General features: G+C 54.8%; 9 protein-coding genes across 9 annotated transcripts; 6 read left to right on the top strand and 3 right to left on the bottom strand.

Moving 5' to 3' along the window:
* Positions 1-394: 394 nt before the first annotated feature.
* On the top strand, positions 395-1,948 carry BO82DRAFT_329718 (Zn(II)2Cys6 transcription factor; the record flags this gene model as incomplete). Its single annotated transcript, XM_025633068.1, has 3 exons — positions 395-956; positions 998-1,044; positions 1,091-1,948. The coding sequence occupies 3 exons, from the start codon at positions 395-397 to the stop codon at positions 1,946-1,948; spliced, it is 1,467 nt and encodes a 488-aa protein (XP_025494583.1).
* A 676-nt stretch (positions 1,949-2,624) lies between these two features.
* On the top strand, positions 2,625-3,653 carry BO82DRAFT_399624 (uncharacterized protein; the record flags this gene model as incomplete). Its single annotated transcript, XM_025639128.1, has 1 exon — positions 2,625-3,653. The coding sequence occupies one exon, from the start codon at positions 2,625-2,627 to the stop codon at positions 3,651-3,653; it is 1,029 nt and encodes a 342-aa protein (XP_025494582.1).
* Positions 3,654-3,846: 193 nt separating this feature from the next.
* Positions 3,847-4,856, bottom strand: BO82DRAFT_277245 (MBL fold metallo-hydrolase; the record flags this gene model as incomplete). Its single annotated transcript, XM_025631176.1, has 2 exons — positions 3,847-4,265; positions 4,325-4,856. The coding sequence occupies 2 exons, from the start codon at positions 4,854-4,856 to the stop codon at positions 3,847-3,849; spliced, it is 951 nt and encodes a 316-aa protein (XP_025494581.1).
* Positions 4,857-6,387: 1,531 nt separating this feature from the next.
* Positions 6,388-7,275, top strand: BO82DRAFT_381547 (uncharacterized protein). The gene is made up of 3 exons (XM_025637866.1): positions 6,388-6,606; positions 6,671-6,977; positions 7,069-7,275. The coding sequence occupies exons 1-3, from the start codon at positions 6,437-6,439 to the stop codon at positions 7,201-7,203; spliced, it is 612 nt and encodes a 203-aa protein (XP_025494580.1). The 5' UTR covers positions 6,388-6,436; the 3' UTR covers positions 7,204-7,275.
* Positions 7,276-7,656: 381 nt separating this feature from the next.
* On the top strand, positions 7,657-9,235 carry BO82DRAFT_254046 (uncharacterized protein; the record flags this gene model as incomplete). The annotated part of the gene is made up of 4 exons (XM_025630897.1): positions 7,657-7,722; positions 7,793-8,275; positions 8,370-8,584; positions 8,683-9,235. Coding segments are annotated over 4 exons (1,317 nt in total), but the record flags the coding sequence as incomplete, so codon positions are not given.
* An 807-nt stretch (positions 9,236-10,042) lies between these two features.
* BO82DRAFT_351958 (Leucine Rich Repeat domain protein) lies at positions 10,043-12,786 on the bottom strand. Its single transcript, XM_025634562.1, has 3 exons — positions 12,389-12,786; positions 11,984-12,334; positions 10,043-11,924 (listed from the first exon to the last, which is right to left on the bottom strand). The coding sequence occupies exons 1-3, from the start codon at positions 12,588-12,590 to the stop codon at positions 10,462-10,464; spliced, it is 2,016 nt and encodes a 671-aa protein (XP_025494578.1). The 5' UTR covers positions 12,591-12,786; the 3' UTR covers positions 10,043-10,461.
* Positions 12,787-15,076: 2,290 nt separating this feature from the next.
* On the top strand, positions 15,077-15,786 carry BO82DRAFT_17215 (uncharacterized protein). Its single transcript, XM_025630363.1, has one exon. The coding sequence runs from the start codon at positions 15,186-15,188 to the stop codon at positions 15,645-15,647; it is 462 nt and encodes a 153-aa protein (XP_025494577.1). The 5' UTR covers positions 15,077-15,185; the 3' UTR covers positions 15,648-15,786.
* An 11-nt stretch (positions 15,787-15,797) lies between these two features.
* BO82DRAFT_351956 (MFS general substrate transporter) lies at positions 15,798-16,887 on the bottom strand. The gene has a single exon (XM_025634561.1). The coding sequence runs from the start codon at positions 16,808-16,810 to the stop codon at positions 15,926-15,928; it is 885 nt and encodes a 294-aa protein (XP_025494576.1). The 5' UTR covers positions 16,811-16,887; the 3' UTR covers positions 15,798-15,925.
* Positions 16,888-17,972: 1,085 nt separating this feature from the next.
* Positions 17,973-20,514, top strand: BO82DRAFT_304457 (uncharacterized protein; the record flags this gene model as incomplete). Its single annotated transcript, XM_025632180.1, has 3 exons — positions 17,973-18,066; positions 18,132-18,726; positions 18,776-20,514. Coding segments are annotated over exons 1-3 (2,370 nt in total), but the record flags the coding sequence as incomplete, so codon positions are not given.
* Between the last annotated feature and the right edge of the window lie 452 nt (positions 20,515-20,966).

Genomic DNA, 20,966 nt, shown 5'->3' with positions numbered 1-20,966 from the left:
GTCGATGCATGGATTGGAGCTATGATTACCAACTATTGACTACATGAGGCAGGATTCAAGCCCACTTCACAGCGTGTTGCATAGGAGATAATTCCCTTAAATAGGGGAAATTCAGAATGCTCCCCAGGGCTAATGAGACAGCAATGCAGTAGTGAGTGCATAATCCGATGAATAAGCATGCACAAGCATAAGTCTCCGTATGGAAAGTCTTCTGTTCGGCTAGACTCTCTCCCTCTTTCTTCCCTGATCCACAGTTCATCTATTCAACAAGCATCAACAAAAGTACTATGTTGGCTAGACTTCAGACCCTGAAGTAGTACCAACGCTTGATGATGAGGTGTGCTACAAAGCACGGCGAAATAATCCGTCCCATTCCAACAACAACTAGCCAGCTATGGAGTCCGACACGTTGCCTCTTCAGCGCAAGAAGAGGCAATCCCAACGATCCACGACCGGGTGTATCATGTGCCGGACCCGCAAGAAGAAATGTGACGAGCTGCATCCCATCTGTACTGGCTGCCAGCGCAACGGGTTAATATGCGAATGGCCCTCCGCGGAGCGACCGCAACGCAGGCCGCGCCGGTCACAGCACCACCACCTGCCCCAGATGGGCTATGCTTTGCCGCCGCATATCGAGGCGATGATCACCGTCTTTGCCGTCCCCAATGCCGACATGGCCAGTCGTCTCCTGTCTCACTTCACTGACTACAGCCCTAGATGGCTCTCCACCCGCACAGGACGCCGCCGGTCGGAATTCCTGAACCACCTGATCCCAGCGGCTATGGATAGTCCACTGATTCTGAAGTGTATGTTGACTGTCTCGGCCGCGGACCTGATCAAGTATGATCCCTCCAACGTGGGACTGAAGGGTGCGGCGGTGGAGTACTACGGTCAAGCGCTTGCGAGCCTCCGTGAAGCTATCGCCGATGAAGAGAGATCCGGCAGCAGCCCCTCTGGTAGGATCTGCACCCTGCGTTGATGGCTCGAGGCTAACAAGTCGCAGACTATACCCTCTTAGCTGTATTGCTTATCTGTCTCCACGAGGTCAGCACGCTCACCCTCAACCAAGACCAAGCCTAATGCACTGTAGATCCAAAACTTCACCTCTGTGCACCGCCTCCTCCCCCATCTCAACGCAGCAGCAGCCCTTTTTTCGCATAAATTAGACGCCACCACCGCCCCGCCCAACTCACAGCTCCGTCAACTTCTGTCCGATCTATTCAGCTACTTCTTCGCTCTGACCACCTTCACCCATGGCCCCCATCTCGCCCTCCACCGAGGCTCCTCTATCCTCGAATCCTACCTGACCACTACCCCATCCGCCCTCAACCCGAACAAAGACCCAAGCCCAGGAACCGGGGCAATCCTCGGTACCGCCCAACAAATCTTTCTGATCATCTTCCGCGCCTCCCACCTCATCCAGCTCGCCAAACAAACCCACACCCCGCTCACCGCCGCCATGAAGACAAAACTCGCCGCCATGGAGCGCCAGCTCCACGCCCTGCAGAACAAAACCCTGCCCCCGTTCAAACAGGGCTACACCAACGTCGAAGAACAAGGCGACGCCATCATGTCCGAGCTCTACCGGCTGGCGTGTATTCTGTATCTGAAACGAACGATCGACCCTGCCCTCGGGATCAAAGGCCACGCGATCCAAGCCATTGTCACGGATTTTATTCGGCTGCTGGAACTGCTGCCGCCCCACCACCCGGTCAACTGTATCCTGTGCTGGCCGCTGGTGGTGGCGGGCTTGTGTACGACGCTGCATGCGCATCAGCGGGTGATCACGACGCGGCTGGGCCAGATTTATGGGGTGTGGACGTCGGATCTGGTGACGATGAGTATGGAGCTTTTGCGGCGGGTGCAGGCGGGTGGGGATGAGCTGCATTCCTCGAATGTGGGTGGTTATGGGATGCATGATTTGGAGTTTGCGATGGTTCTTTTGTAGCTTGGGCAGTTGGGGTATTTCTTGGGACTCTCAACTCGATAGTCGAACTCTGTGTTGATAGATGTTTTATTCCCAAAGGAGTCGAGACGGCCATCTCAGGGATGATTTTGTGGTTGCTGGTTGGTCCTGGTTGCAAAGGACTTCTGAGTTAAGTAAAAAGCACCGAACACTACGCACAGCATTATAATATGGCTGTATAAAAATCTACAAAGACTTAGTATAGTGTGTTCCTTGCATGTAGTAAGTCCTCTGACATCAGATCTGTCTGGATGGAGTGTACGACAATACATAGATGCATCTACTGGGTACCCCTTCCACATAAAATGCCCCCATTAAATTTATTTGCAATTGGTCTGGATATCAAACTGTGCGCGACCTAACTACACAAATGCGAAGACCTCTTTGCATATACGACTTAAATAGAGAACAACTACCGACCCAGTCATAAGTACAAAGAACAAGTCCAACAGAAAAGAGATTCTACTTAACAAGCATGCACTACAAAGATATAATAGAGACGTTCCTCGACACCTCCGCCAGCAGTCATTATCCATCGCAACTGTTAACAATGCCATAACCGTACAATCCAGAATTATAAATAATGGCCCTTAAGCAAGAACCCCCTCAAAGCTATCCAGCTAACGTGCAACAGAACACAGACAACACCACTTATAAAATGGCCCGTTCAACTAACATCCCCACGCTGCAGGTTACCACCCCACGCACCCCATCGCCAGCCCCAGCATCAGAGGTCGGCCCGCACGAGCCCAGCTACAGCCTAGCAGCCTCCATCCGCAACAAGTTGCGTCTCTCCAACCACACCACTCCGCGCCAGTCAGCCGGCACAGTAGGCGCAGCAGGCGCAGCAAACGCAGCAGCCACCTCATCCCAAGACAGCCGAAACAGCAGAACCAGCGCAAACAGACGGTCCACGCAGGATATAACCCGCCTGCACCGTCCCCCGTCCCCCCTCCTCCCCAGCCGACTATCCTCCCACCCGTCCACCTCTGGGTGCTCCACCTGGACCGACGGCTCCATACCCATACCCAGCCCTCACCCCAACCTCACCCCCAACCCAGCAACCATGCCACCTCCCGCACCCGCAGCCTCTAACCCCCAATCTCTCCCTCTCCCCCTTCCCCCCGCACAACCCCCCAATTTCCTCCCCCTCTTCCCCCTAGGCCCCATTTCCAACGGCGCCCTCCACCACCTGGCCACCTTCCACCACCACCTCACCTGCACCCGCGCAGCAATGGGCACCCCAGACTACCCGATCTTCCTGGCGGACCTGCACGACCTAACCACCAGCCCGCGGGGGATGGACACCGCGCGATGGTCGCGGGTCTGCGAGGACTGCGCCGCGTACTGGGCGCACGTGCCGATGATCCACAAGCCGCGACTGGGCCGGTTCTACGATCACCTGCCGGGGGACGTGGACGCGTTGGTGGGACCCGTCAGCGCCCGCGATAGTATTGAGGATCTGATGGCGCGGGATGCGTATACGGTGGAGGCGCTACGGGCGCTGTATGTGGCGGACGTGTATGTGCAGGGGTGTCGGGCGGCGAGGAGGCATGGCGTGACGAAGGATGAGTACGCGGAGGCGTTTTTGGCGGAGGCGCGGAAGGTGTGTGATCTCAGGTGGTTGAAGAGGGCCGCGCGCGTGGTGGAGGGGCGGGAGGATATGAAGGGGTGGGGGTTGGGGTAGTTTCTCTTCAGCAGGGGATGAGATGGAGGTATGGACTAGTCGTACTGGTGGGATAGTTGAATTTCCTAGATTAATTTTAATTAATTGGATTTATACCAAGTGAATTTGGTTTTGTAGACTGAATACGTGCACTGTAATACACTACCTATAAAAATGCCAATGCTGCTATGCTATACTATGCTATGCTGCAACCCTACCACTCCACAACCCCCCTGACGGGGACCCTCAACAATCTCAACCCTGACCCGTTACTCCCCGCCCCCACCGGCGCAGGCAACCTCCCCCCGCGCACATTCACCTGCAACGCAGCATGCAACAACCTCGGCTCTCCAAGGCCAGCATCCCGCTCCCGCCGCACCTTGAGAAACTCCTCCCTCCCCACCCCATCCTTCAGGTGCTGATTCAGCCTCCGATGCTCCTCCACCGTCCCAAACGGCACCACCGCCCGCCCCGCAGGCGGATAATCATGTCCCGCCCAGACTTTTGTCCCCGGCGCCATCCCCAGCACGCGTCGCCCGGAGGCCCAGAGACTCTCCGCCGACCCGCCGGGGAAGTCGCATCGCGCGGTGCCGATGTCCGGGTTGAACAGCGAGTCGCCTGCGAAGATGTTGCCTACCGCCGATCGATGTCAATATATGCTGCATCAAACTGGGACAAGGAAGTGGACATACCGCCAACCATATACCCCAGATGATCCGGGGTATGGCCGGGCAGATGCAGCGCCACGGCGTCGAGACTCCCAATCTTGAAGCCCTCGTCGTCCTGGAAGAGTTTGTCGAACGCGGTGGTGCGGTATTCCTCTTCCGGGATGCTGTAGCGCTGCGCGAAGAGGGTCTGGACGTGTTGGATGCGGTGGCCGGCGCAGATGGGGACTTTGGGCTGTGGGATCGAGAAAGTAGGCTGGGATCTGCGTAGCCGGGACTGCAGGTACGCGGCTGCGGTGAGGTGGTCGGCGTGGATGTGGGTTTCCAGGATGTGCGAGATGGTGTAGCCCTCTTGCGCGACGAAGGCGAGCAGAGCATCGGCGGTGCTGGTGCGGACTGTCTGGGTGGTGGGTTCGTAGTCCAGAACCGGGTCGATGATGGCGGCGGTCAAGGTGGTGGGGTCCACGACGAGGTACTGCCAGGTGCTGGTTTGGGGCTCGAAGAGGGCGTGGATGGTTGGGGTGGTGGGGGAGGTGCTGGCGAGGGTTGTGTGGGGCATCGCGGGTTGTTGTTGTTGTTTTCGCATTGAAGATGAGGACTGGGGAAGATGAGTGGCTGGTGCTGTTGCTGTTGAAGTGAAGCGTTTGCTGGAGGGTGGTATGCGGGTTGAACTAGCTGAGGGGAAGGCAGTATACGGCAATGGATGCACCCGAGTGACGATCGTCCTTCGTGCTGGCTGGTGCAGAATGTGACTGGTGAGTCGAGGTCTGACAGATGGTAGGAACTTCATTTTTATGGTCGATGGCGTATATCCCCTTGAATGCGTGGACCAAATCCACGTAGTAGAAGATGGTGTTTAAGTATGCTCGGCGAGGTGGACGGCCTGACGTCAATCGGCGATGGAAGTGTAATCGGCGACCCGCTGACCTCCCCGTCGGGCCCTGCCCGGCTTCTCCACTTCCCCGAACTTTGAAAATTCCCTAGGTTTTCTAAGCATCGGGCAGTCAGTTGCCCGAGAGTTTTATAAGGGTTGAACGTCAGTCATCTATAACGCCATTCCCACGCCATTCCCATGGCCCGAGTGGCGAATGGCGACATGTCTCCCCCAGTGTTCAATGGCATGTCTCCAGGGCAAAGTTCAATTCAACATCATTCCGTGATCATATAGTTTTAGTCTCAGATTTAAAATACTCTTAGATAATATAATTCTTAATCTATTTTGAAAAACTACGAACAATTCTACTTCAATACTAGTCAATAGTATACCACTAAACTTTCTCATCTATAACCCCACGAAGACAATTCAAAGCAGATAAAACTATGATCATGCGTTGCTATGTAACTTGTATATTGAGGAGCCCAGTCCTGCGATAACTTCATCCATGTTACTGGGGAGAAAACCCAAAGAGAACACAAACACTCATCAAGTGATGAGGAGGGTGGTGCAGATGCAGCAAGTTATGACCAGAGTAGGATTCAAGCCCGTGCCACTTGAGTGACTCGGAGTACTGCTCGTAAGAGCGTATGTTTGTAATACTGATCTGATCTGAACAGCAGGGAAACCTACCTACTACGTGGAAGTGTATGGGGCCCCACTTTGCCCATTCGGGCAACATTCGAGCGCGTTTATGCCTCAACGGGCTAAGTGCCATCTTCAAGTCGAATTCATGCATCAAAAGCCCCACCCGTGACCCTATGAAAGTCGTCAGATCTCAGCATGACCATAGTACATCCGGAAGCTCGAAGACTTGATCTGACTCCTAGTTTGATACCTTTAAGCGATAATCTCGCCGTTGGGATTTGTTTCACACAGATTGCATCCCCGCTAAACTATGAGCCTAGTGGCCGGCCACTTCCCAGATGGGGCAATAATCGAACGCACCTAGTACTGATGGCTTATAGTTGGATTAGGCTATGACTGAGGACATCATGGATGTGTTATCGGACCTTGGCGGTTGCCTGGCTCGCTAATCTCAGAACAGTATCTATTGAGCGCACCTGTACTCGCCGAGGCGCGCAACCCTCGCAAGCATGCATGTCCTAAACATCCCACGGAAGTATAAATTCTTCCTCGATACTGCCATTGCCATCTCCTCTCTCACAAGTCTCTTACCTTGATCAAATCAATTCAAAAAAATCATGCAATTCTTTCAACTCCTGATTATCCTTGCCGCGGGCGCTCTGCCCGCCAGCGCTGCAAGCTGCCATCCCTTCCCCTCCTCGGTGATTGCGTTCTCAGCTGGATTCCAACAGCCCAGCCCGCCTCGGATCAAGGCAGAGTACCAGACCAACTTCATTCAACACAAGTGGTAAGCGAGCGACCAACAGAGATGTCCCAGCCCCTCGTCGACTACCACACTGACCAAGTGTTAGGAACCAGAACCTATCCCACATCACGACCGGGTTCATCAACAACTCGCCATCGCAGAATTTCGTTCGGGCCGACGAAGCGTATGACGGGAGTCTGGCCTCGTCGCTGTTCAATCACGCTAACACGACCGACGATGGTCTGGTCGACAACATCTTGACCACCTATGACCACCACTCCAGCAAGCCCACGGTATGGCAGGGATTCGTCAACTCGAACTTCCCCCTGTTCCCCGAGGACATCCTTATCACCTATGGTGCGGTGTTTGGCGGACTGGTGCGGCGGCGGTTCAACGAGGACTTGGTGGCTGCTGTAAGTGGGCCCTTTGGTTTTGCTTGAACACATACACACACACACACACAGAGAGAGCAAGAAAAGCTGACAGGTCTCGGGGCCGGATCAGTGGGATATCATGTACCAGGGGGCTATCCCTGTGACGGTGTACGTGAACCACTGCAACGTCATGGTCGGATATGACTATTTCTCGCCGGGATTGCGAACCAGGGTTATTACCGAATACTTCAACGTGGAGGTTTGAATGCAGGCGTTTCTAGAGCGGTGGTCTAGTTCATTGTCTTTGTGCTCCCCCCGGAAGTCAGATTCTATGTACATCCGATAATGGCCTGTTGGCCAAGGCTAGAGGTGTACGGTGCTTACTGTACGATGGCTGGCTGGCAATATTTGATATCATTTCCTATGGAATTATCTCTCTGATATTACAATTAGAGTATGCACAAGGAAAAGAAGATTCTGGACATGAAACTAACTGCCAATTGTTATACGAAATGTATGGGCCATACGAGTCTTGGCACTACTCAGCCCCCGGCCCCACTGCAGCCAAGGGGAAAGTCACATAAAAGGGCCAGTCAACCCAATCCCAGAGTAGAACTTGGCAGCCACTTTAGAAGTTAACTCCTAGAACAACTCAAGCCTCAAAGTAATGGCTGAAAAGACATGCACAGGACCTAACAATGAAATCGCCAGACGCCCGGTTGGACCGCTGGACAAACGCAAAATCATCACGCGCTGCCAGCCATGTGCGACTCGACGGGTCAAGGTTCGAGCAACCATTGTATCCCCCCCGGATTAATCAAGATGGAGACAAACTTATACGACGGTCAAAATAGTGTGCTGGGGGCCATCCATGCGATCGATGCCTCCGGCTGCAGAAGCCTTGTGTGCCACAGCCGCAGCCACAGCCGCGGCTCAAGCACGCCCAAGTAAGGTTCGTCTATACTCTCTCAAACGCGGCCTACCCCAACGTGCCATCCCAAGTGCCGAGGCCCGATGGCAGTATATATCTGGACCATTTCGCGTCCTTCCTGCAGCGTTGCCGCTTCAGCGACGCGTTCGCGGCCGCCAATGCAGATATCATCAGTGTCATCGGCCGATACCCGTTGCTCCGGCACATCACAATGGCGATTGGGGCGCTGGAGGCGGGGCGCAAGGGCGCGATCCGGTCCTTCGGCGCGCAGGAGTCGCCGCTCCAGATCGCGTTCCGGGCCTGCGGGCGATCGATCCGCAGTCTGCGCGCGACCACCGTCTCGACTGGGGACCCGGTCTATCGGGAGGATGTGCTGTGGTGCACCTTTCTCCATGGGCTGTTTGAGGTATGCTGCTGCTGCTGCTGCTGCTGCTGCTGCTGCTGTTGTTGCTGCGCGACCAAACCTGGGCATGCATGAACTAATCAGGGCACGCACGCAGCTGATGGCCGAGAGCTCGGGCGACTCGTTCGCAACGCATGTGGTGTTCGGGACGTCTCGCGTGCTTGCGCTGCTGGAGCCCACCACAAGCCCGCTCTCGCTGCCCACGAAGAGCTTGATTGATGCGTTCGGGATCCTCGAGAGTCACAGAGCCATCCTCTACGGCGACAATGCCACCCTTGATCCAGCCAGATTTGACATCCACCAATCCCAGCCGTTCCGGCCGCGAGGGAGCAGCCGGCCAGACCCTCCAGACGCTGGGCGGGAGATCCTCGGGCTCATGGTCCAGACGTCGAACTCTGCGAACCGGCAAGTCCCTGCCAGACACCTAGTTTTCTGGCCGCAGCTAACGCTCGCCCCCTCATGCTGGATAGACTGTTCGACGAGATCGAGGCCATTGATCCCGACCGCAGATCCTCAGATCCAAGATTAGACGCCCGTGCCCGCGCCGGGCTTGCGATCCGAGAAGCCCTTCTGATTTGGCGTGACGAAGCAACAAGCTTGCGGAGACCGCTTCCGATAGAGCCTTCCACGCAATTAGCCGTCGTCCTCAACCACGCTCTGGAGCTCTACCACTGCATGAATTTCACTTTCTACCCCTGCTGGTCGACGAGGACCGTCCCCCGGCTGACGCAGAGTGAAGTCGACGCGAACGTCGCGGCAATCCTGCATCTGTCGGGATGCCTTCTCGCGGATACAGACATCCCGGCGGTGCTCCTGCTCTTCCCGGTGCGAATGGCTGGAGCCCATGCTTCAGGGCAACACGCCCGGGAGAGAGTGGTGGACACGATCCGGCAGATCCGGCAGAAGGGCTTCGTCGTTGCAGATAGGATCGAGGTTGATTTGCATGAGGTTTGGGCGTATGAGGGGGGGGGAAGCTCTAAACTAATACAAGTATAATCTAATACAAATAATAGAGTTAGTAGTTCTCGTAGACAAACCTTCTAATACTACTTCTTAGAGATGATTTCAGCTATGGGTTAAGCTATTCACAGATTCATAGATAAAATATAGCTTAAAAAGCTATGAATAAACATAGAAATGAAGAACAATCTAAACAGGTTATAGCTCATATATAAAACAATTGTTAATAAAAACCGTAAAGTTTATAAAGCCACATCCTACCGCCCAAACAGCATCCCGCAAAAACAATCACCGAATCCTCCCTGCAGGTGCGCCCCACTCACAAACCCCGATCAGCCAGGGAATGAATTTTCTTGCACTGTTGCACATGGTTGCACCCCACAAGATCCAATGCGATCATCCCATGTGGCTCAAAGTCCCCCCCCAAAAGGTTATTTTTGGGAATAAGGTTATCCTTTAATCCTTAAAATCCCCCCCCCCAACATGGCAGGTGCACGGCTAAACGTTCAGGAGGTATGGGAATTTAGCGAAAGTGTATCGTATACTTTTAAAAACATCAGGGCAGGTCAAAACTTAGGAAAACTTCCCGGGGCAGTGACTTTTTTTTTCTGGAGGAAAACAGTGTTAGCATTTGGTGCGACCGGTCAGATGAATTGGGCAAGACTGCTCCGGCCAGCTTCCGGTTTCTCCCGATGGTGGCTTCTTCTTTCGGTCAGCCCGGGGATTTCCCGTTGGTCAAGGTAACCCGTAGCGACACACTTCGTTGGTACTGTTACTTGACAAAATTCAAAATTGGAGAAGCAAAGGAGAGGAAATATATTAGAAAATTGGAATTGAATAAAACCTAACTCCAAGTCAAGCTTAACCGCTATGCTCCAAGTCGCCGAACTAGCATACGCACAATAAATGACCCCATAGAAAAAATAAAAAAACAGAAAAAGAAAAAACAGAAAAGAAACAAAAGCAAAACCCAGGATATCAATCATAAGCGCAAGCCGTAATCAGACCGTCAAGACATACCTAACGCTGAGGAATCGCACTCGCTATGCAGACAACCACAATGGAGATGATAAAAACACATCAATAAAACTGCCCACACTTTTGGCGCTCTTGCCCAATCGTCAAGTCAAATCATCATCCGAAAGATGCGCCATGCGAACATTCAACAGGGTATACAACTTATCATGACAAAGAGTCGAGAGTTCCACACAACATGAAATCAGAAGAAATTATTTCTTGAACATGTAGTGTCCGTAGATGCCACCGACTTCTCCGATGGCAACAGGGATCTTCCTCATGCCCCACCATCTGGCACCCATCTTCCAGTCGCGCGATCCGTCGTCCAGAGCGTAGTTCGGCATAGAGGCAGGGTCGCGAACATACCAGCCGCGACGGCCCAGCTCACGCACCGTCCAGCCGGGCGACGTTTTGGCATTCCGAGCTCTCTCCCGCAGAGGAGCAATCAGCTTGTCACTGAATTCGATGACCTGCAGAGGGTAGGTCTGCTGCGAGAGGATGACACAAGCATTCGGGTTGAAGACCGTTCCGATTGTCAACTGGGGAGCCTTGTTGAGATCCAGGTAACGAAGGGTGTGCGGGACCCATGACTCAACAAGAGGGGGTGGCACAGCCTCAAGGGGGGTGGGCGGAAGGCTGTCGATGGGAGTGGCAGGCGCACTCTCAACACCGGTGGCAGGCCGAGGTGGAACGAAGAACTGGTTCAAATCCTGACCCGACAGCTCACAGGAGCTCAGTCCCAACTCCTCCAAGTGCTTAGTCAGAGGGATCAGCGCTTTGGTGTGAGCGGAGGTGACCTTCGCACCGCCCAGGTTGAGGGAGCAGAGGGAGGAAGGCAAGTGCGGAAGAAGAGCCGAAACGTCTTCTTCCTCCAAGAGGCGGGAGCGCGTAGGATCGGTCAAAAGGTTCAAGAAGACCAGCGAGCCACAGACAGCAGGGTGAGTGGCCAGAAACTCCACCACCTTGGGACCACGCAGGCGACTGCATCGGGACAGACTGAGGTGGGTGATCTGGGCGGTCTTCGGGATCGAGAAAAGTGCATCCTCGCTGACCTGAGTGTGAGTGAGATCCAAGTGAGTCAGGTTGACCAAGCGAGGGAGGAGAATCTCAAATGCCACCGATGGCAAGCTGCTGCATTCGTGCAACGAGACTCGTCTCAAGTTAGGCAGCGCAGCCGGGAGACCAGGACCCGAGGTCAGCGCTTCGAGGAAGAGGCCGGAGAAAGACTGGGTAGAACAGCCGCAGAAATCGACAGCGGACAGGTTGGGAAGGCCCGTGAACAGCTTCCGGATAACTTCCATGCTGAGATCCCCCTCCACGTGCTCCTGGAGCAAGCATTCGCGCAAGTTGGGCAACAATTCCAAGCACTGTAGCAGGGTCTTGGAGGTAAGGTTCTGAATCTCCGAGTTCATCTGCCTAGTCCGTCCCAAGCCCACCGAGGTGAAGTGAGAGAAGTCGAGACGACGCACCAAAGTGCCCAATGCCGGATAGAGGGAGATGTGGTTCAATGCCTTGGAGAATATGATGGAGTGGGGGAAAGTCATGTTCCTGTACAACACACTAAGCGTAGCCGCGTGCAAAGTCTTGGAGGTCAGAAGGCATGAGATTAGATCCACATTGCGGGGTGTATATCCGTTAGGGGGTACATCAAGCGCCAAGAGGGAGATGATCTGGTCTGTCGTCCTTATTAGCACGTTTGGAGGAGCATGATAGACACAAGAGGGGCTCTCTTACCAAGCACCTCCGGTGGGACCTTCTCCAGGCGCGAGGTTCCCGGGACCGGCTTGGGCTGCTCTTCCTCCACAACAACCTGCTTCTCCTCCGGAACCTGCAGGGTCTGGGTCGGCGGTTCGGCCACGGGGGAAGGCGACTCCCAGGCCCAACGGGAGTGCAGTTGGTTCAGCCCTCGAAGATCGCTGTAGCTGCGACTCAAGCTTTTGCCTCCCAAGCGGATCTGTTTCCATCCCAGGAAGCCACCACAGGGGCAGCAGAAGTCGGGAGTCGGCTGCATCTCTAAGGGGTTAGGCTTAGCGGTCTCCTGATGGGAGTGTTCAATGTGGGTATCGACGAACGATTGCGCAATGCCTATGATGGATTAGTCGATGTTCAAACTGCCTCCCGCGACTTGAGAAGACCTACCGTCGACGTCTTCTTTGATGGAGCCAAAGGACTCCCGGCGACGGCTGCTAGACCGTGAATGTTCCGCTGACGACGAGCACGAGGGAGAATGAGGAGAAGTGCTGCGCGATCCGTTGGAGGGCGAGGCGTTTCCGGAAGAAGTATATCTCATGAAGGGCTGCTTCGGAATCGCAATCGCGGTTGGGACGGTGGCGGAAGACATGGTGGGCGGTGTTATTGTGGACGGGGAAAGGCTCTATATGGAAGTAGGGCCAGTCCCAAGTGAATGAGAAGACGCCGCGAATGAGTGACTCGAGGGAGAAGAGGGGTAGGAGTGTGGTTGTGGTGTAGAGTGATGTGGTGTGGTGTGGTGGTGTGCCGGCTGTGCTAAGTGAGTGAGTAGAAATGGTGAGGCGGGCGGGATGAAAAGGGAAGACGGAGGAAAGAGAAGGGAAGGAAACAGAGGAAAGGAAAAGCTTTTTTTCCTTTTTCTAATTTCCCTGGGCCTCTTCTCTCACTTTCCCCAGATTCCAGCAAAACCCCCCTGGCCAGCAGAGTGCACTAAGAGGGGCGAGCGGAGACGCAATCAACAGTTTTGGAGGTGGTTTGCAGTCGATGGACGGAGTAAACGGAAAACTGTTAGTCACAGATTGCAGTAGACTGGGATCATGCACTTGAGTGGAGAGCTGCTGATGAAATCGCCGATCCCCTCTGACGACAGTGTGGAAATGTGAACGAAGGTAGGTTTGTTCTTCAAGAACAACAAATAAAGGAGTTTAATATGTTGAACAACAGCCAGAGTGTTGGTGTAGGTGGTAAATTGGAGAAGATGGCCAACAATCGAATCGTAGAATAGAAGGAAAGAAGGAAGAAAAGGAAAAAAAAAGTAATGAGGCGGCAAGACACCGACGTCAAGTTTCTATTAAGTAAGGCAAATTGTAAAGGGCCCGAAGAGAAAAAGGAAAATAAAAAAAAAAAAAGAAAAAAGGTTCTGGCGCAGAATGACAAGCAGTGGTGAGTGGAGCCGGAAAGAAGCAAATCAGCGTGGATCAGACAGCGGAGGGCTTTTAAGGTTCCATCCATCCAAGAGGAACAAAGAACGGTCGCTTGGATGAAGTTCCCAAAGTACCGAGTACCAGAAGTATGAGCATGCAAAGGGTAGTCAAAACATGTGTACGAAAATACGTGAGTACTTTTGAGTTACTGTGTACAATCAAAAGGTACCATTCACTGATCCTCCAGCATCAGCATCATCATGAATCAGATGTGCAACCTCACTGCATCATCCTGCATCTCCAGGCTAGGCTTACGGATCTTCTTCCCGGTTTTCCTTCTCGCCTTGTTCATTCGCCGACATCCGTAGGGACGTGGATCGATCGCGACTAGGGGTGGTTTATTTTTATTGGATCTTATCAGTTGTCATTAAGTACTAAGTAATCCTTCGTTTCCTCACTGAGCTGACTCAGCTACTTTCCTGCTTGCCGCTTTCGGGTGGGGGGGAAATCAATTGGAACTTCCAGTTCCTTTACGGAGTACTATACAGTAAGTGGAAGTACCTCAGAATACGCGAATGCGAGTCCGACCATTGATGAAGGTCGCAATGCGCAGATGATCGTGTCCCATCGATTTCCATTAGGATATGGAATGCAGTGATTTGATGACTTGTCATGGCGCCATCCACCGGGGTTTGGCTGCATTCTATGACATAATGAAAATCCGCCTTCCTGCAGCCCCGTGACCCGGCCCAAACGGGCGGTCCGGCACTCCTCCGCCGACCGACCGACCGACGGAGATACGTACTAACTAAAATAACTAGTGGCACGGTCTAGCTGGGCTTATTATTATTTAGTTAGTCTTACAAAGTCGTCAACTATTGTTGCTAGTGGTCTAGACACTCCCCGCAATAACACGGGGAATAAATACCATGTTTAAAATCAATGTTTCACAATGCAGGGAAACTCAAGTTGATTCGAGTTTGTCCATGTAGAAACTAGGGAATTGGGTTTGTCTTACCCCAGAATCCCCCCTCAGCCCCTCAACCCCTCTCGCACATGAGGTATTCCTTACCTAACGAGAACCTTGGGGGGCGGAGGTCTCGTGATCACGCGGAGAGCAGCCCCTCAATATCCCCTCTTCGGCTCCCAACTCAATGAACTTTGAACAATGAAATCTGGCACTTCATACTAAGGTCCCGAATCAGCACACATCCCTGGATTCTTGGAGAGGGTTTCAGAGGAACCGCTACCGACTTGGGCTTAGTCTCGATCGAACGAAGCTGGACTGAATGCTTCCATGCAGTGCATGCACCCCCAGATGCTTGGCTCCAGCTCGTTCCCGAGAGGTGACTATAGTACTCCGCCGGCTGCACCGGTTCGGAATCGCATCCGCACTCCACTGCTAACCGACGAGTGTGCTCAAAATTGAGCCTGGAAGACGATCAATCAGCCAAGCCGAGCTACATAGCCTTACAGCACTTGATTCACCCTTCAGAAGTGCACTATTCCACTCCGTTCTGGGATAGTTCCGCCCTTGGAGCCCCTGACCAACCACCCTGTTTCTTGGCCTGGTCTTGGCTTGTCCCTTGCAGTTGCACCTGGGCATCACCCTTTCTACGGGAATCGAACGTTGACTCACTCGCCGCTTCTCCGTTCTTTCATCGAGACTAGTCTGTCGTCATGAACGTATGCCTAGACTTGCGAGTGGAAGCGAGGGATTACTTCAGCCTTTTCAACATCACGTCAGTCGCAGCTCGAATCACCCTTTCCAGAACGTTCCCAATTGGGGATCATGCATAGCAATGGATGGATGAGGCAGTGGAATGTCGCTGCATTGTATTGTATTTCCCCTTTGGCAAGATTGCCAAGAACGAACCCCCCTTCGGCTACGGGAGCCGCCCAGACGCGCCCCCACCTCGCTATTGGGATCAATGGGGTTAGTCACGGGTCCATCCATCATAGGATCATTGGGGGGCGACGATCTGCAACGATGGCACCTCCGCTGTCGACTATGGATAGGTACCTCAATATGGTCCCATTCTCGTGGGTCACTGCCCTCTCACCATCCTCGGTTCAGACAAGCACATCCGCTTCTTCCCCGGTTGTCTGTGACACGCCTCACTTGGGTCACCCCAACATGGCACCACCGATTTACGCGAGGTTGTCCTCCAGCGATCGAACACATATCGTCATACCTGCGCGAGTGGTACAATCTTACTGATTTTTCACGCCATCGAGCGTTGCCCGTATCACAAAAAGGCAGGTCGACATTTTCCGGGCCCTAGCGCTGCACCTCACTGTGCTGCACCTCGCCCATTGGAATGGTGACTGTTTCCTAGGTCACAAATGACGTGGATTAAGGGCAGGAATACTCGCGAGAATCGGAGAGGTGAAACTGGTCTGGGATTCTAAATTTTAAAAGTACATCAGGACGTGCCACAAGTCAGCCTCACTCAATACCAGCAAGCCGCTCGACTCAATGTCTGAAGCCAGCTCTATCCCTTGTGTCACGGCTGCCAAACACATCACAGCACACAAACAAATCCAGAATCTGTCCCGAGAGCTATACTCGCCCCAGAAGACCCACTGGTGTGGTAGCCTTCGCGGCAAAGGCGATGCAGCCGCCCACCAAGGACAGCACACCGCTGAAAATGGACGCCTGCAGGAACCCTCCGTAATGATCGAACAAAGCTCCAATCACAGGGGGTCCAATCAAGGCGGCGACAGAGCTGGTAGCGATTCCCATCCCCATATACGTCCCGCTTTCCCGGGCGTCCTTCATGCAGAGTGTGAATGCTGCGCTCGCTCCCGAGACGATGGTGCCCGATGCGAACCCGATAAACACCGCGTATACCACCAGCCCAGCCGTGGATTCCGCCTTGGTCATACAGAGGCCGATCACACCCGTGGCGATCCCTCCCATGGCGAACATGTTCAGTCGCCCGTATTTATCAGCGAGGATCCCGGGGATGATGCGTCCGAACGTGGACGCGGCGTTGAGGATCGCCAGTAAGTACGAGGCCAGCGTGGCGTCCATTCCCCGGGTCACTGCATAGGTGGGGAGATAGAACAACGGGGTGAACAGCCCAATGAACATGAAAAAGAAGGCGGCGATGATGAGATCGAACCGGGCTTGCGTGAAGGCTTCCGGGATGAAGAACGAGGTCGTCCGCGGGGGCAGGCGAGGCTTGACAACTGTACATGCGAACACCATCAGGGGAATGACCACAAAACCCATTACTCGCACCGACCAACCGAACCCAAGCGACGAGCTGTTCAGCATCTTGGATAGCGCAATCGGAAAGACCACGCCCCCGATCGAAGAGCCGGACACGACCAACCCGAGTGCCGCGGCCTTCTTCTTGTCAAAGTACTGTGACACGGCGGCGAAAGCCGGCAGCTGGAGGAAGGCCATTGCCGTGCCGAGAAGGACGCCCTGCGCCAGCATGAACTGCCAGTATTTCGAGCAGAGACTGGTCATCATCATGGCGAAGATGTAGACAACTGCCGCCGGACGGATGACCTATGTTTCTCATTAGCAAGCTGATGGGCACGCTCAAGGGGCGTCGGAGAGCACTCACCCATGTGCCATAGCGATCAAACAATGGACCTCCAAGTCCACCGGCTGCGAATTGGAGGAATGTACACAGCGATCCGATCCAGGAGATCTTGCTGGACGACTCGATACGCAGCTGATTGGCCTCGTAGTATTCCTGGAACACACCAAAGGAGTTCGCAAACCCCAGACAGGAGAACATGATGCACGCGCCTCCGGCCGCGACGAGCCAGGCCTGGCGCCCGCCATCGGGGGCTGCCTCGTGCTCCGCAGGTGTGGACGCGGCTTTCTCCACATCCGACATCGAAGCTGCAGTGGATTCGGCGTGACCCATGATGCGAACTCGGGTTGCACAATTATAATCCAAGTGGTTGAAGGCTGATCTTAGATCTTGTAGTATGATGCACCAGGTGAGAGAATGCCATAGCTCTCACTACCTTATATACGACTTGGACAGGACGATTTGCCTATAGTATGAGCGGAGATACTCGTAGGGCTCGACGGGGCGGAGTCGGTTGTCGATCGGAGAATGGGTGTCCACTCGGACCAGCAGCGCAATAGCAATACTACGGCATGTATTGCTAGTCGTGGGTCTTCACAGCAGCTACCCAGCCTAGAGCTAAATCGGTTGATTGGCGAACGGCCAGGCGAGATGAACACAGTCTCACCCAAGCATATAGTTGCAATGTTGTGTAGTCTATCCCTTTCTCATGAGTGCAATGAGATATATGGTCATTTGTACGGAGTAGGTGGCCGCTGGTGTAGCCACTCGCCGAGCACTTGAAATGACACAATGATAAAGTGAATTTGTATGAATCGTCGGAAACCTGCCATATATTGGTAGACAGAGAGTATCATGCTCTCCAAGTTCCTCAGTACCATCGCTGTTGGGGCTGTATATTATCGGCCTTGCGATGGACGATCACATGACCTGCTATCTCGGCCGACGGGGTCGGGAAATTCGGCTGTCTCCGAACATCAATCCCCGCTGCATGACTCTGACATTTCCGTGCACCGCTGTGACCACTTTCATTTTTTTCTTGAGCATCTGTCATTTCACTTGGTCTCCAGCAGCTCTACCTTCTTATCTTGATCTCCCGAACGATCAGCATGATAGGACCCGCCCGTCGACGTCGAAGACCAGCGGTGTAGGTTTCCCTCGGAGAATTCCCCTCGCCTCCTTAACCCCGCGCTGACAATCAAAACACATCAGCTCGTGCTCTCTGTGCAGACGCCGCAAGATCAAATGTGATCGTCAACTGCCGTGTAGCCACTGCACTCGCTCCGGGAATGAGGCCACCTGCGAGTATGACAATACCGAGCTTTCTCGGCCTCCGCAGTCGGCGTTCGGTGCCACGCCCACCAGACCGGCTCCGTATGCGATACCCACTGATGGAATGTCACATACCAGTCGCACAGCCCCATATGCAATCCCCACTGGTGGGACATCGCATACCAGCCGCACGGCATCCTCCGTGCCCAGTCCCCACTCCGCTGCACATACTACCGCCTCAACCAAAGCCTCGACTGTGGCCAGTTCCCAGTCGGACCCGAATGTGGAGGCCCTCAGAGACAGAGTCCGACAGCTGGAACAGCGACTGGCTGAGATCATAGCCAAGCCTGCAATCCAGCCGCCTCCAGTGGCCCCAATCCCGGAGGTCGTAACCGCAGGTTCCACGTTGACTGGGTTGTTCCATTTGCATCATGAGAACGATCCTGCTCGCCCGGCCGTAGCGATCACTCGTAGTATCATGCACAAGTCGCGGCTCTTCGGCCAGAGCTTCTGGATCAACGGGATGGCGACCGAGGTAAGTGACCGCCTTCATTTCATCTAAACTCGGCCTAATGCTATTCTAGTTCTGGAACCTCTTCCAAATCCTGGAAACCCATGCGCGAGACCAAGGCAGTCAGGCGTTCAGCAGGATCCAGAAATGTAAAGCAATCGGCAAGATCATCAAGGATAGACGCACACCCTCCTGGCCAGTGGTGACCGCCATCCCACTGCCCCAGAAAACAATTGCCGACCAGCTGGTGGACTGCTACCTGCGCACCAGCGAAGCCATCCACCGCATCCTGCACATTCCTACCTTCCGTCGCGACTACGATGCTCTCTGGGCGGCCCACAGCACGCCGGACCCTGCGTTTGTGATCCAGCTCAAACTGGTCCTTGCCATCGGGGCGGCCACCTACGACGAACACTTCACTCTCCGTCCGTCGGCGATGGCGTGGGTCTACGAGGCGCTCACCTGGCTCGCGAAGCCAGAGTACAAAGTCCACCTCAGCATGCAGTTTCTCCAGCTCAACCTCCTCGTTCTTCTGGCGCGCGAAGCCACCGGCATCGGCGGCACCCTCACCTGGATCCCCGCAGGCTCACTCCTGCGCATGGCGATGCACATTGGTCTGCACCGCGACCCGAACCACCTCCCCAGACGCACCCTCTTCGCCTCCGAGATGCGCCGCCGGCTTTGGAACACCGTCCTCGAACTCTCGGTTGCGTCGAGCATGCTCTCCGGCGGGCCGCCGCTCCTCTCCCTGGAGGACTTCGACACCCTGCCTCCCAGCAACTACGACGACGACCAGCTCACCGCCACCACCACCACCGCCAGCAACGACACCGACCCCGACAACAACCCCGCACCCCCACAACCCGATCATGTATTCACCCAGACCTCCATCGCCATCGCATACCGCAAGACCTTCCCCGCGCGCCTAGCCATCACGCAGGCCCTCAACAACATCAACACAAAGCTCACCAACGAGGACACCCTCCGACTCGACGCCGATCTCCGCACCGCGTACCAAGAAACCTGCCACTGCCTCCACACCCTGACAACCCCCACCCGCACAGCCGACATATCCCGCACCCCGTCCCCCTTTGCCCTGCACCTACTCGACTTCCAAATCAACCACTACCTAATCGCCCTGCACATCCCGTACTTCATCCCCGCCCTCCACGACCCAAAGACTTACGCCTACACCCGCAAAGTCCTCACCGAAACCGCCCTCCGCATCTGGTGCACCGCCTGGCCGGCATCGGCCATCATCCACCCCATCATATCGGACCCCCACCCCGCCCCCGCCCCCGCCCCCTCCCCCTCCCCCTCCCTGACCCATGCCCATGCCCATGCCCATACCCAGGTCTACACCCCAGACCCCGACGCCCAACTCCTCGCCAGATACATCGCCAACACCGCCAGCCCCTACACGCAAACCACAATGCAAGCCTGCAACCTCGCCGCCTTCGAGCTCTGCGCCCAGCTGCGCGAGGCCTGCTCCGCTGCCCCGCCGGCCCCGTTTGCTGCCGCCGCGGGAACACCGCTGTCTGGTTACCACTCCCACTACCAACCCATCCGCCAAGACCTCCTGACCATCACCCGCGAGGCCACGCCCTGGCTCCGTCGGTGTCTGCGCAGCGGCGAGACCAACATGAAGGGATACCTGCTGCAGGCGCTGGTCGAGGCGCAGGTCGAGGCGGTGCTGCGGCGCGTGCCAGATACGGACCTGGGGGGGTGGTTGGTGGATGCGGCGGAGCGGGCGGTCGAGGAGGCGCTGGGGATTTTGCGCGAGGTTCTTGGGGGGGATGCTGGTGGTGAGCTTGTCGGTGGTGGTGGTGGTGGTGGTGGTGGTGGTGGTGGTAGTGCTGGGGGTAGTACGCGCGGGGAGTATCTTCGGGAGATTCAGAGTGGTGGTCCTTCGGAGGGTGGGAGAGTCGGGGAGGTGGCGGGATCGATGGGGGATTGGGATTTGGATCTTTTGGTGAGTTTTTCCCTACCCTGGGTTTACTTTCAAGGGGGTTATTGGTTCCTGGTGACTGATTTGTGGATTGGTAGACGTCTGATGCTATGTTTGGGTTGGATTTGGAGGGCTTGGGTGGGTGGATGGCGGATAAGGGGGTTGCGCAGGGGTCGTTTTTGTGGTAGTACTTTTTCTTACTTGGTGTATAGTTCTGGGGTGGGGTTTAGGTTGAGATTCTTCATTCTTGTAGATCTTATTGTAGAGTCTCATCTCCATGTACAGTGTATATGTAAATTTACTGTGTGACGGTGAA

Source organism: Aspergillus uvarum, assembly GCF_003184745.1.
Source record: "Aspergillus uvarum CBS 121591 unplaced genomic scaffold BO82scaffold_11, whole genome shotgun sequence".
In the NCBI taxonomy this organism is placed as follows: Eukaryota; Fungi; Ascomycota; class Eurotiomycetes; order Eurotiales; family Aspergillaceae; genus Aspergillus; species Aspergillus uvarum.
The sequence above is the reverse complement of the archived record's forward strand: the minus strand, read 5'-3'. Positions and strand labels throughout refer to the sequence as shown.

Excerpts from the sequence above, each read along its gene's own strand:
- BO82DRAFT_381547 (XM_025637866.1), top strand. The coding sequence starts at position 6,437 with ATGCAATTCTTTCAACTCCTGATTATCCTTGCCGCGGGCGCTCTGCCC. Across the intron at positions 6,607-6,670 it reads AACTTCATTCAACACAAGTG|GAACCAGAACCTATCCCACA; the intron begins GTAAGCGAGCGA and ends ACCAAGTGTTAG. Across the intron at positions 6,978-7,068 it reads ACGAGGACTTGGTGGCTGCT|TGGGATATCATGTACCAGGG; the intron begins GTAAGTGGGCCC and ends GGGCCGGATCAG.
- BO82DRAFT_351958 (XM_025634562.1), bottom strand. The coding sequence starts at position 12,590 with ATGTCTTCCGCCACCGTCCCAACCGCGATTGCGATTCCGAAGCAGCCC. Across the intron at positions 12,335-12,388 it reads CATCAAAGAAGACGTCGACG|GCATTGCGCAATCGTTCGTC; the intron begins GTAGGTCTTCTC and ends AATCCATCATAG. Across the intron at positions 11,925-11,983 it reads GGTCCCACCGGAGGTGCTTG|ACCAGATCATCTCCCTCTTG; the intron begins GTAAGAGAGCCC and ends TAAGGACGACAG.
- BO82DRAFT_17215 (XM_025630363.1), top strand. The coding sequence starts at position 15,186 with ATGTCGCTGCATTGTATTGTATTTCCCCTTTGGCAAGATTGCCAAGAA.
- BO82DRAFT_351956 (XM_025634561.1), bottom strand. The coding sequence starts at position 16,810 with ATGCTGGCGCAGGGCGTCCTTCTCGGCACGGCAATGGCCTTCCTCCAG.